Source organism: Stegodyphus dumicola, chromosome 12 (assembly GCF_044657685.1).
Source record: "Stegodyphus dumicola isolate Sdum_Otavi_A_Nest chromosome 12, ASM4465768v1".
Taxonomy (NCBI): domain Eukaryota; kingdom Metazoa; phylum Arthropoda; class Arachnida; order Araneae; family Eresidae; genus Stegodyphus; species Stegodyphus dumicola.
In genome coordinates this window covers 94171034-94186810 of record NC_140779.1, presented here as the reverse complement: position 1 = coordinate 94186810, position 15777 = coordinate 94171034, and the positions used below count along the sequence as shown (strand labels likewise).

Below are 15777 nucleotides of genomic sequence, written 5' to 3'. Positions count from 1 at the left end.
TTAAAACGTATTTTTGTTGGTCACCCAATGAGAAGTAATGACTCGAAATTCCAATTCATTTTCTTATGAAAAGATAGAAGAGTAAGAGAAGTAAGAAATCGCATGACATAAAAACATTCTTTCGATTATCTTACTCTAACTAAACAAAAGACTCACCAAATGTTTAGAGAAATAAAAAGTGAGGGAACCTAAGAACGGTTTTTGCACAACACTGCATAAGGAGCTATCAGAATACCTTGGGGCTCGAAATTCCCAGATTGTGGCCAAGTGACTTAATATAAGGATGGGAAAGAAAGGTAAAAGAAACACCCCGTTTTTACAGCTCGCCTTACCCTCCCTTTATTTATTTACTTACAATTTCTTTACGGGCTTCGCAACTTGTAGAGGTTTTTGAAATCCCGAAGGCGCATAACAGTTGATTACCTCCTGCTAACAAGAGAACCTTTCAGGGATATAACCAGAAACAAGTACAAACGCCATTTTTTTCTTCCATCAGCGAGTAGGGGGGCTGGCAAGTGTGTGTTCTTCCTGATCAAACATTCGGTCGTTTAGACCCCGGAGACACAAGCTATTCCAATTTCTTTTATTTTTATGCCTTTTGCCCATTTTCTGCGGATAGAAAATGGAAATGGGGTTAATTTTTCTTCCTTTTTCTGTGTTCGGGCTTAGTGCTGCAGTTAATACCGAAACTGTATGATTCAAAACTTCTTTTTACAGGCTAATTTAGATATTTTTGGGCATTTCATTTATGGGTTACAGGGAAATAATGAAAATGTTTGCAAAAGTTTTATTTTGTTTGTTTCGTTGACTTTATATTTTTCTTCGAATTATAAACGAGTAATAAACTGCAGCCAATTTAACTGAATTAGATTTTAGATTTATTTTTAAAAAGCGCCGTGTTAAACTTCGCGAAATAAATTCTATGTCAAGCAGTCTTTAAACGGTGCACTTTTGTTGGTAATTATTTGGCTAGTGGTTTTACTGGTAATTGGTAATTGTTTTCATTAATTAAATTCTGAGGATGTGTTATTTTACGAAGAAACGAAGTGTATTTTATTTTGCAAAATACGACTTCGAAAGAACGTTTTCGACTTATTAAATTTCGTTTTTGAACCGATTTTCGATTTCTATCTTTATATATCGAGGAAGGCACTATACACGTATGTAGCAATATTTAATACTATTGGATGTTGAAGCAGAGAATTCTGATAATTTCTAATTCTGATAATTTGAGGATTTAAATTTTGTCAAATTATTGGTCAAATTCACAACACTTTTAATATTTTAAGTTTAATTGGAATTCTATTGTTTACTAGGCACATTTAATAAATATAAGTAATTACTCGTGGTGATGATAACTTACGCATTAAATTTAACTTTTACCATAATTTGTGGCTCGTCACCACAACAAAAGTATGGAGAATAATTGGTCGAAGACTTGAATCTCACCTAGGGCAGAAACATTACTACCTTACCTCAAAAAACATAAAATCTAATTCTCATATGTGGGATGGGTGTTTCACATAAGCTAGATCACACTTCTGTTCAAGTTAGGAGGGCGGAGGAAATTTTTACTGTAGAAAAACCAAAAGCATATGCAGTGAGAACAAAGAAGCAAATTAGAGAAAATAGCTTTGATATGAATGCCACAGATTTATCATCTTATTATTGATGTGCAAAGGTATAATTCTCAGATTTACCGAAAATAACATACTTAACAATTTTCAGCTTCACAATCATTAGCTGAAAATAACATGGTAACAAGATTAATTGGAATAAAATTTTAGAAGAAATACATCATATACTTGACATATATTTTTTTTTGGATAGATACATCAACCTAAAGTAATTGCTATAAATAATTTACTCCCCATATAATAATTTTTCCCTTATATGCAGAATTTATTTTACCATTTTGAAAAGGCACTTCAAGAAAAGTGTTTTGTAGTCTATTCCAGGAATGGCCATCAAAACGATCGCCAAGCGATTTTTAGTCTATCGCAGACAATTTCTTTCCACGTTTTAAACTGTAATTTGGACTTCTGTCCAAGTTTTAGATTGTAATTGTAAATTTGTTGTAGAGTAGAACTCGAGTTATCCGGGAATCAATCGGGACCGTACCCTATTCGGATAATCAAAAATTCAGATAATTGGATTTTTTCCGAAGAAAGGGTCTACATACACTTTAGCTAATTACTGGCAACACTTCTGCGTACGTGTTATATAGCGTACTGTACAGTACTTACAAATGCTGCGCTTGCTGATTATGTCGGTCAAAGTAAGCTGTTTGATGGACACCGTGCCTGCACTTTAAATTTCTTAGCCAGATGTTACTTGCTTAAAAGGATGAATAACCAAACGCCTGAGCTAAGATCTTAGCATTTTCGTAAAGAATCGTACCCACAATTGGGTTTCCCATAGAACGTTGCTACAAGAAATCACTTGTAAACGACATCTTCTAAATTTTAGTTGCCGCATTGAGTTTCTTGAAGAACTCCATCTGCGTTTTCAAGCAGTGACACGAAGTTCAAAATTGTAGGTTTGTTCATTTTAATGTCTAAATTCGTTGGTTGTCCAACACTACGTTTCCGTCTTAATTTTTTTCTTGGCAGTTCTAACACATCATTGTACAAGACACTGTGACGAAAATGAAGCAATGCAAAATTTCTCAGTTTTAAGGCATCATTTTACAAAATATCCTAGTAGAAATAAAGCACCCACAAATTGAGATAACATCACAGATTTGCGTTTTCTAACTCAAAATAAATTATAAAATTAAATAAATTTTTACTGAAAAGCGAGAAGAAACTTTAAGCATTCAGAATTTAAAAATATGTAAAATTCAGTGATATTTAGAGCATTTAATACGATTTTAAACTTATTTACCTCCCTGTTTCTAATTTATTAAATTTTATATAGTTTGATGGAAATCTACCAAAACGTCTTTATGAAGGAGGTTAACTAAATAATGACTTTTAATAGTTCGCAACCTAATTTCCAAATTTCATTAGCTACTATACGTATCTTTACTAATATCCAGATTTTTAAGCTTCTTTCTTAAATTCCGTCTCTTTTCAGGAAAATTTACTAGTTAGTAAAAAAATGCGAAATGCTGGATCATGAGAAATGTTATGTAGCTTCTGATAATAGATGGAAATGAAGAAATCCAAAAATATAAGAAACTTTCATTGAATCGCATAAGCACCATTTTATTCTATGACATTTATTCATCTCTGATGAAGCCGTAAAATTCCTTTTCTAAAAGTAACCGTTATATTTATTCATGAAGAAATTATCGAAGTGCTGTTTGACAGTCTGCAAAGAAGTAAACTTTATGACATTCAGGGAATTTTAAAATGACCTGAAGAAACAAAAATCCGAGAGCGCAAGGCCTAGTGAATATGGAAGTGGGGTAACGCATTACATTTCATAAATTTTTCAGGATTTGGAGTTAAATGTGAAGTCTAGGATTGCCATTATAGAAGGTAACACCTCGACGATTAGACTTAGGAACTTCGATTTCTAGTTTTAAAAACTGACATTTGGGAAAAGGAAAATTCTCAGTTTTATTCCTTTAATTGATGGCCGTAGTTCATAGCATGCAATTCTTCTCTAGTCCTAACACACACAAAGTATTATGCTTTTGGGGTTTGGCCCTTTCTCGATTTTACTAAAGGAGGTTCTTTCGCCTTACCCCATGATCCTTTTTCTTTTAACATTATTATATCCCCTTCTCATCTCCAGTAACAAGGCGCTTAATAAAAACATGTTTTTTAATTTTTTCCAAGAAAAGAATTTCATTCTCATTTTTGCCCGCAAAGAGTCATGTGCTCAAGCATATTTTTCTTTGTCAAAGTATGGGGTACCTATACATCGCAGCAGCTTGAGCCCAGTCTTCTTCAAATAACCATCTATTGCACTTATTGAAATACTGTCTTCAGTCTTAGTTCCTGAGCTGTACAATTTGGATTTTTAGAAATAGTTTCTTTTAAGCCTGTAGAGTCAGTAAGTTTTCTTTGAAGCAGAAAACGTGAAAAGTGAAGATTGCTCTTGACGTCTTTTATATGCTCTGATTGTGCTACCGTTATGCCAAGAAGGCGTGCTGGAAGGGGAGAGAAAATATCTTATATGAGCATGACCATGGGACCAACTTATTTGGTCAGGTGGGTCGGGCTTTATATGCTTAGATTAGATTAGGGATTAGAGGACCCAATCGCCAAATGCTGGTGGTGTCGAATTATTATTATCCACCACTTTATACTTCGGACGTCATTTATAATCATTAGAGTTTTGCTTTTTATTCTTTAGAAAATGGGAAAATGAGCGTTGCCCTCACCTCGACTTGAACCTGCACCTCCGGAATACGCACGGAGTGTGATACCGTTATACCACTAAGACATGCTGGAACGAAGTGAAAATATCTTATAACACTTTCCGCTCGATGTCTTTTTTGCTCAGGTGAACCAACAATTCGAAATGGGCTTCCACATATTTGGTGAATTTCTCACACCTAATGTAATGTGATTTCACGCTCAATTTAACGAAATCTAATGGTTCTTTTTTGTCGGAAGATACTTGAGGTTCTGGTACTCTTTTGCCGGATACAAGCGGTATTCTTTGGGGTATTTCTTCGGATTCTGTGCATTGTAACCATTCTGTCTATTTGGAGGAATCAATGTCGCTTTCGCATTATCTCTCTACTACCGTGATTTTTCGCCTTCTTACACCTCTTACCTAATCACTATTTTCACTATCACTAATCACTAATCACTATCACTTCGCTTTCTTTCTCTCTATCGTCAAGTCGTCTATGCATAGACTTAATTTCGTTCTTCATAAACAAAAAATTCAAACTCATCTTCATTTGAATTCATTTTTTCTTCGTATTCCATGCTTATTGAGCTCAGTAAATTTGAAAATAATATTCCCATTGCCTCCACTGTCGAGTTCAAAGTAACGTAAACGCATACATAACAATACTACTAAAAGACTTACTTAAGATTAGAGATTGCCAGCTGTTTTATGCGCATGTATTGTTGAATGCACTCATTGAGAGATCTTGCCCAAATCAAACTTAAACGTACATCGTTACCGCTCGAATTATCACTTCAAACCGAGTGGTGTCAAGTGGTCACATCAAATCAAGTGGTCACATCACATCAAATCAAGTGGTCACATCACATCAAATCAAGTGGTCAAATCAAGTGGTGACCGAGATTCACCACTTGATTCGATCTCTCTAGTGCAAAGGGTTAATAAATCCTTGTTTGCAGAGGATGATCATATAGAGAGGGCATCATTTTCGAGGTTGAAATTTCTCCGCTTAGACTTCCAAATTATCTTTGATATGTATCATATGAAACAACTTTTAAGTAAAATTATAACCTGTAATTATTATATAATTTAGGATCTATTAATTAATGATAATATTAACATTACAGCTTACCCATTTAATATATAACGTGAAAATCAATTACGGTGAATTTCCAACTTAAATAGTAATCATAGTATGTGAATTCCAGAAAATTAAAATATTTAAATATTAAGAAAATAATTGTTAGAGTGAGGTGAAGACGCGGCACTACGCTCATGAGCAACACCATGTAAGGATTTCTAACTGACTGGCTGCGTTTGGTTGGACGCATTACTTAGTTCATATATAATCAAAGCACATTTATTATAAATTTATGAGAAGCTCTATTAATGATACGTGACGACATTGACCATTAACATTGAAAGCATAAACACAATATCGTTAAATAACGTTATTGTATTATGTTAGGATCTTGCTAGCGGCAAGAGTATTTCTTTTCGCTAGCAAGATCGTCAGTATATTACTAGTCGAGATCTTGCTTGCTATTTGTTAGTCAAGAACTTAATAGCTTTCTGATGTATTGCTCTCTCTGAAGCAATCTGCAGACTGAATTAGTCACGCCTTTTTAATTTTTCGGTCGTATTGTAAATCCTCTGATTTGTTGCAGATGATATCAGAGGCGCAACAAAATCTTTGGTTCTTCATCTTCCTTCAAACTGAGGGGTTTGATGACAGATACAGTGCAGATCGCTAAAATCTTTTGACACTATCTTGAAGTTATGACTCTTAGAATGTTAAGTGTAGGCGTTACTGAACACGTTACTGCTTCTGAAATGTGAGAGAATGCTGTCTCACATCTCGCAAAAGAGACTACACACATGAATTTCTTACTATTTATATTTGAATAGAAAAATCTTTCTTAAAACGCATAAAAATGATAGAGTTCTGCCAATAAAAAATTCCAAAATATAAGGAAAATTAAATTCGGAAAGGACCTAGTGAATTAAACTAACATGAATTGAATAATAAAACTGCATTTTTGCTTAGAAGAAAATTCATATTCTTCTGATTCAATCTGTACTGAACATTAACTTAAATTAATAATATATCGAATAGATAAAATACTAAAATATTGCCTAGCGATAATGATGTTATGGGTTAATATTCGTATCCTTATTTATTCTATTAAATATTTGTTCCCATTGTTGTTCATCTGACACATGTATGATACTCAATGTGAATGAAAAGAATTATTTTCTCGAAGTATGGTAAAAATAAAATAGCAGCTTTTCCTTAAAAAAAATTATGTGCGATTATTGATAAATTTAAAACGAAATGACGGTTAGATAGGAATACGTAACAAATGCGAATTTAATGCAAAAGTTTTCAGCCCAAAGCAAAACGACTTACATTTATAAATGAAAAAAAGGCAATTCGAGGAATAATCCTTTCTCAAAGATGAAAAAACGGACTGCTCTTTTAGAAGGAAAAAGGGAATCATAAAAATTTCGGAAGAGAATAGAAAGCTGGGACGAAAATTGTGGGAAAATGTTTAAAAGCTATATAATAAATTTAAATAGGAACTAGTTGGTAATTACATCGCCCTTTTTCTGAATTTATACAAATAACTTTAATATTTACCTATTATCTATTGTAAATCATTGCTAATTTACTCTTATATTGTGAACGTTTTTATTTAGATGTGGTATACACTAGGTTATTCGAGTATGAATTATCCGGTTTGCTGATTGCCCGTGCTTGGAGCCACGTTCGTTCACTTACCGCCTGTGCGAGAGTTGTGTAAATCCCCAAAACGCCCCAAGACTGAACATGTTCTAAAGACCACTGAACTGCTTTTTAAGTTTGATTCCAACGATTCCTTGCCACAATTCTTTCTACATGTGCATAGTCGAAGACATAGTTTCGGTTGATTAATGAGAATTGTGTGTTTAGTGTTTTTTGTAGTATTTGTACGTAAATGTCGACAGGAAAAACATCTAGGAATGTTTGGATGGCGATTGGAATAAGCTGGACTTTCAGTGCTCGAGCAATGCGGAGAGTAATTCAAGTCTGCCAAGAACAGAAGAAGCAGAGTGATTCTGAAGATGCAAAACAACAAGCTACTGACAATTAAGTTAGTCCCGAGACTGCAATATCTTCTGTTGAAACTCTGTCAACTAAAGGAGAATCGAATACAGAGAGAAAACAGCACTTCGTAAAATACGCTTTCAACTTTGAACAAAACATTAAATGTTCTCAAATACAAAAAGTAAAATTACTTGGATTATTTTAAAGAAGTAAACATATGAAATATGCCTGATAACCGATGTTTGTAGTATCCGAGTTTTTCAATGATTCGTGACTTGCTTTTCGGCATTGGCCCAAATAATCGAGAGTGCATTGTAGTTGGATCTAAATTTAAAATGATATTACCTGAGTGAATAAATAAGACCCGCATGTTTCAAATTTTTGTCTGAAATAACCGAACTTACACCTTAGAAAGAATTAAATTAAATTGGAATGTTATTTGTTGTTCGCAAGTATTGCTTGATGTCAAGAATTAGTATCTATAAAGACGAAGCTTAACCCACAAACACAAGTGTTAAAATGAAAACTACCGCATCCTGAAAATATTTCTAATAAATAAAATAAAACTTTACGTAGTATCTACAGAAATCAGTACAACGTTGAAGTGGTTTTTAAGATGGTGTAAATGAGCAGTATTTTAAAATCATTCTTATTTGCTTTCTGGAGAAGTTAGTTTGCTTAGTGGTACAGCATTTAATACTCAAAGCGGAATATTTTTCAAAAGAAAATGGGATAAGCCAGAGTGCCATCATATCTTCCACACATTTCTGAAAGGAATAAAATAAATACTTACGTTCAAATGTATACCTAATTCTCTGTATTAAAAATGTTTCAAAAGAATCGATTAAAATGTCTCTGCAGAAGTTTAAAATGCATTGAAAGTGATACACATTAATTAATATTAAGTTAACCAGTTCATAGTAATTTCACGAAACCGATGGTTATTTATTACAGAGTGACTTTCGTCTAGTGTCTACTTCTCCACATCATAAAAATTTAAATAAATACCAGAGTTAGGGAACAATGTACAGCACAGACGCTAAGAAAAAATATAAGAGTCTTGAAAAAATTGAGAGACAAGGGAAACAGGATCTTTGCTCAATTTACAATAATTTACTTATATTTGAATGTTAATTTGAACATAGAAATCAGAATTTAGCTATGTTTTGTATAAAGTGGAGAAATATCCGAGGCATAATTTAATCTATGTGTATAGATTCATGGAAAATTACATGTAATTTTCAATTTGATTACTAATAACGTTTTTCGGCATATATATATTATTTACTTTTGTAGCTAAACTGAGCGAATTTTGAAACATTTAACTTGCAATAAATATTTAGCCCTGACATAACCTAAACTTTGTAAACATGTTCGTGTGCTTAGGGTTAAATAAGACGTTCTAAATAGGAAATGTGGAGTAATTAAAAAGCATTAAAGTATTACTTTTAGCATATAATGCAAATGTTTTATTTTAATCGGAGTTGTAAAATACGGAAGTTGTTTGTAACAAGTATAATAGAATGTATTCTTCAGTTGCCAAACTAGGCATGCTTATGAAATTCAGCATTTTATTAAAAAGGATTATATTTTTAAAAGTACATTTTAAAAATTTCAAACCAAATGATAAAAAAGTGGTTTAAACATACTGACTCTGAATAGTTAGATCAGCCAATTCCTCATTCATCACGATTTTGATTCTCGGTAACTTAACAAACGCTTAATCTGCACTGCTTTCTATTTAGATAATTCAGACTATCGTACCACTGAATGCTTTTAGACGAGATTACTCAATAATAAAACAACACAAATAAATGAATAAATAAATAAATAAATGTTTACAAATGTCTGTAAGGTTTCAGATTTTAACGGTTACCCAAACGTCCACCGTTAAAGCTGAATATACAGTGGTGGCCAAAATTGTGGACACTTTTGGAAATTTTTAAGTTTTTGAACTTTGTATGGTTATAGAAAACGTTACGTTTCACAAAATGCAAACTTGTATATATCATTTAAAAGAGAATTTATTACTGAATTCAATACAAAACACAAAATTCAATTATTTGCAATACAAAAAAAGTTAAACGATAATAGTTATCGATATGCATTAGATAGTGATGATTGCAGTGAGTTATCAGTACTTAGTAGGGTACCCTTTATTTTTGATTACAGCTTCACACCGACGTTTCATTGAGCTGACAAGAGTTTTATGCTCTTCTTTCATTATTACATGATGCCAGGAAACAATATAATTTACTTATATTTGAATGTGATATCATTTGTTTTTGCAATCATAAGATTAATATTTTATTTCTTAACAAATTTATTAGCAATATTCACTCATTTATGTCGTTTTTCGTGCCAAAAACGGTAAAATAACGGATGTCGTAAAAAATATGACGCGCGCGTGCTCATGTAAATTTGCCAAGTGCGCGTGCTAGAAGGTTAAACCCAATCAAAGAAATTCCAAATAAAAATATTTCTGATTCACATTAATTTTTTTCTATTATCTTAAAATAAATGTAGATATTCCTACAGTATTTAAATAAATGGAACTCTGAATTACGTAAATATGAATGGTAAGACATTTAGTACTTATTGTTTTATAGATACCATCAGAGGAAGATGGAGGAAGTATCGAAGGATTTTACGTCGGTTACAAACTGTACGGCAGTCCTGATACTTACACGTTCAAGCCAGTCGATTCAATAAAAGGCAGAGAACAATATTTCGTTGTAACAAACCTCAACCGGTTCACGGAATATAATATTGTGGTGCAGTCATTCAACGCTCGTGGAGCTGGACCCCCATCTGAAGAAGTTACAGCAAGAACCCTGGAGTTTGGTAAGTCTAACATTAGTCTTTATTTTATGTATGCGAGCGCATTAAACCTTTTCATTTAATGCCATATCGACTCAAATAAAAGATACCTTCACATACAAGATGATTTCACCTTTTCAAAATATTTTACGTGGGAAAAAAGGCTGTACATTTTAACGTATTTTCTCTCTCCATACTGCATATCCCCTCCTTCTGGAGTCGTTTATTGTGTTGGTGCATATCTGTACTACGGAAGTCTCGAAATAGGAGTACATAAACAGGGACCTAACGGTTCCAGTAACCTCTAGGAGAGGAATGTGGTAGAGGATTGATCTATAGGCCAGATAGTCTACAAGTCTGCAATGTACTGGCGAGTGTATTTGGACGACTTATCCCATCTCTAGTTTCATAGGCCCATCTTATCGTACCCTCTGTACCCCGGTGTAATCCTAGGTGGCCAATTTAACAATCTTGCATTAGAAATTCAAGAGAAAGAAGGGAAGAGTGGGATCCGTAGACGTGCAAGTATGAATTTCTATTGCCACTCAAAAAAGGCTTTCTGACTGGCAGTCGCACCTCCTCGCTGATACAGTGTTTCTTAGTGAGGTCAGTCCGTGTAGTGCCTAAATGTCTGAACAAGCAAAAAATTGCCTATTTTCTTACCGCGTAGCTTCGTGTTGTAGTCAGGAGTACCCAATGACTACAGTGCTTTCCGAACTAAAACACCAAAGGTCGTGGATGATAATTCGTCATCACTGGAAGTTGTAGATTGGGTCCACTTCTCCCCAGTCGCCCTTTAATTGAGGAGTTTTTCTCCCTTTAATGGGGAGTTTTTCTTCCTCCTATCTGGTATAAGTGGAGCGAATGTCGGTCTCAAAAATCGGAAAATCTAGAGTGCGATCCGAATGAGGATATATAAATAAAGTGACTAATTCAGTATCATATATAACACCTCGTTAAGAAGTAAAAGTTAAGTTAAATAGATAAATTATTTTAATGTTTTAAACATTATTTCCGGCATGTTATTCTAACATAGTTTCAGGAGATATTATTGATTTTGTGGGAAGACTTTGTTCCACATAAGGCCCAACCTGATATATAATAATATTAATTAGCATCCGGAAATGCCCATATTGAATGTTATATCATTTACGTAACACCCACATCAAACAATCTTTACCCTTTGCTTTAAATATTATAAAAAGTTTCACTTTCTCGACCCTTTTGTTTTGAATTTCTCTCAACCCATTTTTTGAATTTCTCTAGACCCATTTTTCGACCCATTTCTCTAGTTCATATATATCAACTTTCGCAAGCACAGTGAGGTATTTTACGGCATTCCTTTCAGCTTACTGGCTAACTAAGTAATATTTATACTACAAATATGTGCCCATTATAATAAATAAAAATTCATTACAATAAATAAAAAATCTCCCCTATTTAAATTATTAGTATATTTTACTCTCATGGGAGTCCTGTGAAAATGAAATCCATTAAGCAATCTGCTAGGAAAAACGATACGCATGCAGAATATATGCAATATGCAATATTAATTATTAAAGGAAAGAAACAAAAATACAAAATTCTTAAATGAAATGTTGCGGCATGAAATGAAAATTTAAAGCCGTTAGCTTTCAAAACATTACATAAAAATGTTTCAGTGCACCCGACAAAAAACAAACACTGCGCCAAAACACTTAACGTATTATAAACTTTAATTCATTCCTTGAATATTTACGACTATCACAGCATTAAAATTTCCAAATACTTTCGTTAGCTTAAGTGTGTCTTACATATATAATGTTAGCCATAATGTTAAAAAGGAGAGATAATAAAATTATATGCGTAAGCATATATTATTAAAAGAATAGAAGAGATATTCAGAATAGTTTGCGTAGATGTGCAGCGTTATGCCTTTGAATTTTTAAGTAATATATTTAATGTCGTCTGATTCAAGATTAATGCTAAGGAAATCGCAGTGTCTAAGAATAATTACGTGAGTTATATAAACGCAACTGCAGTAGTTTTACTCATTTTATATAAATTGTTCCATAAATGTTGTATAAGCACTGCATGGAACAGTTCATCGCTCTGGCGGGACAAATAAAAGTATACAGCAATATATTATCATGATGTCTCATAATTTTAGAGCAAAACAAGGATAAAAGGTATAATGACACTATCGGTGTAAGTAATATATATATATATATAGAGAGAGAGAGAGGATATTTTTTCAGCATTTACAAATTTTTCTCCCTCAATAATTACATAAGATCAATGGCGCATTTAGAATTTTTAAAATATTTTATGCCAAGGACAGTGCCTGAGATTGCTGCCTACACCTAAATAATGAAAAATCTCCATAAATGTATGTATATTTCTCGCATTGTGATAAAACAACGGTACATAGAGAGATCGAATTTTGAATGACGTAATCCTCCTACGAATACGGGCATGGGGAAGACCAAATGTGAAATTTGAAATTTATTTTATTATCGGTTTCATATTTTTAAAACTTTAACGAATTTTTGATTAAAACAACTCAAGGATTTCAAAGCCAGTAATGGCAACACTCTACGGGGAAAAAGAAAACCTTTCTATCTCCAGCGCGCAGAACTGTGTATCGGAAATTCTAAAGATATGCCCATTTTAAAATTTATTTGCGACATTGCTATTGAACTGAATTTTATGGTTTAAGTGCAAAGAACATGATATTTAATAACTAAAAGTACGTTAAATACGTTAAGAAATAACCTCTTTGGACGTAATTTAAGATCTGAAATCTTTCAGATCTTTTTTTATTTTTCATTGCTGTCGTTTTAACGATATTATTTTTCTTTTGCGTTATTTGTTAAATGCTCACTAACTTTAATATTGACTTTTATTTCAATTTCATCGATTGATGATATGAAAATTTTTATTTTATCAGTATGAATAAAATATAAATTGCTTTACCTATAACATTCTGAAACCTTAAACTGTTCTAATTATTTGCAATACATGTACCATTTTCCCATATTCTTTATTATTCAACATAAAGATGTTCTATAATAATACCCTCATGATTTATTCATAAATTTAAATATTCCCATGTTGTTCTCTTTAAGTGCATTTTCTAATGTTAGCATGAGTATGGAATTACTGTTTTGGTTGTAGAAGCTTGGGCAATTTCTACCTGAAATATGTTCACTGGGGGTTTGAAACTGTAACTCTCGTCTTCAACAGCCTTGGCATTTCTGACTAATGAACAGACATGAAATGTTGCTATCTCGCGCTATCAGATGCAAACCGAAATGGAGAGTAATCATAGCTATAGAATAACAGCGAGAAATGTGTCTCTAGTCGTGGCTTTTTTTTAATAACCTAACCAAACGAAGTAACGTATTTGTCAGAACTTATGGTAATTTGACCTAGATAATCACATTTTTGCTTTATATATCTTTACGTACACTTTGCACAATTATATTACCTTATTTATCCAAATGAAGTTTTTCAGAATTTTCCTTGCACACTCCAGCTTATTAATAATCATACAAATTATGTTCTCTATTCATTAGATGGTAAAGCTGGCAATTTGGTAATGTTGCAGTTATTTTTACATTATTGCATGTGAATTAAATTGAATTCTACAGTTGTTGCAATACTTGAAATGTCATAAATCCTTCTTAAAGGATATCTATGTTCGCTAACAGTTTCAATCAAAATTTTAAAAGTATTCTGAACAACCATCAATTTAGTTACTTAAAATTTCGAAATCGCAAAACAATATTGTGCTTGTCAGAGTTTGTTAGTTTCTTAAACTATGATATCTCTTACATTATAATTATTTATTAATTTCTGATAAATTAAAGCACTGAATCATAAACTCTGGTTAAAGAAAATTTTGTCACGAATAAGTTCTTTTGTGTATATTGTATTCCCTCTCGTAAAGAAGATCCCTTTCTTTAACTAATTTTCTCGTACGAAAATCAAGAGAGGAAAATTATACGAGAAATCTAATTTTTGAAGAACGTGATTACAATAAGAACATAATAAATGAAAACAGTTGTCGCGCCTCTCGCAGTGAAGGCTAGCTCTGAAAAAGTAAGAAAATAAAAAACGTGTATCCTATATTACTTCTGTAACTCCTAAAAGGAAGAGGTAGTATGACATGTAACAAACACAATTTCACAAAAATATTCATTGAACAAACTTTTTCTGTCTTGTGACTACTTCTGCCAGATAAGGAAATTACATCTCATTGCTACAATCTAAATATTTTAAACGGAGCAGAACGTTACGTGAGGTAAATCTTTGATTCGTGCAGGCTATAGAGTGAAACACTGTCATTCGCAGCATATCTTCCCTACTCCTGAGGTACTAGATAGATACTCAAAACAGTCACTTAAAACTTACATTCAGTTTCTGTGGAGCCCACCAGCGGCCGAGCGGTAAAGTCGCTGAACACTGGTAGTTCGGTCCGAGATTCGAATCCCGCGAACGGGCTGGCTGCATGTGCGTTTTCGTGGTTTTCCCCATGTGTAACGTGTATACGAGCCAGTTTCCCTTAGAAAGTCCTCCACGAAGGCATTCCTCCCCTTAGGCAGATAGCCCTCGAGGCTTTGTGATAATCACACACACAGCTTCTGTGGTTTTGCGGAGTACGACCAGATCAAGTCGCAGTCTTTTAAGGCTTCCTATAGTCCTATAGTCGTCATCATCTGGATTTCGCGAATGTGTTGGCCTGTCACTTGAAGAAGAAATTTCTCTAGAAATACCACGGGCAAGTCTTGACTGCAAACCTCTTGATAATATGTTCTTTCAATTAGTAGGTTATATTGTGGTTTTAGTTTCACAGTTCTTACTTCACCGTCTTTACCTGGAAATAACTTAATAAATTTGTGTAAATGTAAATCAAAGCGCTTTTTGAAATAATTTTTTTTAAAGATTTTATCGATTTTGCATTTGGATAAGTTGCTTTTTATTCTTTTCCCAAAACTGTTAACATAAACCTCGTCAATATCCGCAACTCCTGAATCCGGTCTGTCGATTAAGAACATGGTTGGAGCTAATGGAATCAGATCTTTCATGTCTTCTGATAAATATGTTAAATGTCGGGAATTTGTGACGCTTTCTTAATCACATATTATTTTCACGAAGTCTTCTTAGGTTATGGCAGCTTTTGCTAAATTTCTTCTGATGAGTTTTTAAAAATTCTAACACGTCTCTCCTACCAGCCTTCTCACAGGGAAACTTCCAAATAACACGTTGAGCCTCAGCTAATTGATGTATTTTTGCCCAGTCTCTTTCGTTTAGGAAACTGTAAGCACTAGGTCGTCCTCGTCTCGCTATAAAGCATCTAAATGAAAGCATGAATACTTCTGTCTACAGAGTTGAAACTGCCCCAAAGTATAGGGTACATGTAAACAATATAATCCATACTTTATCATCGTGCTTTGGATATACGGGTTCTGCAAAATCTATTCTAGAATCTCAAACACAGATAAATTTTTAACTCATCTCCTTGGAATACGGACGATTCTGCCATTAATGAGTAGGTCTTAAATCTTTGGCAT

At 33.2% G+C, this 15777-nt stretch overlaps 1 protein-coding gene across 2 annotated transcripts in view; it reads left to right on the top strand.

Annotated features, from left to right (window-relative positions):
* LOC118186257 (cell adhesion molecule Dscam1-like) overlaps window positions 1-15777 on the top strand; it is a 1080749-nt gene that overhangs the window by 891475 nt on the left and 173497 nt on the right. For both annotated transcript variants that reach the window (XM_085806701.1, XM_085806700.1), the window contains exon 17: window positions 10012-10246. In XM_085806701.1, coding sequence (XP_085662827.1) covers window positions 10012-10246 — 235 coding nt within the window. The remainder of the gene's footprint in view (window positions 1-10011; window positions 10247-15777) is intronic.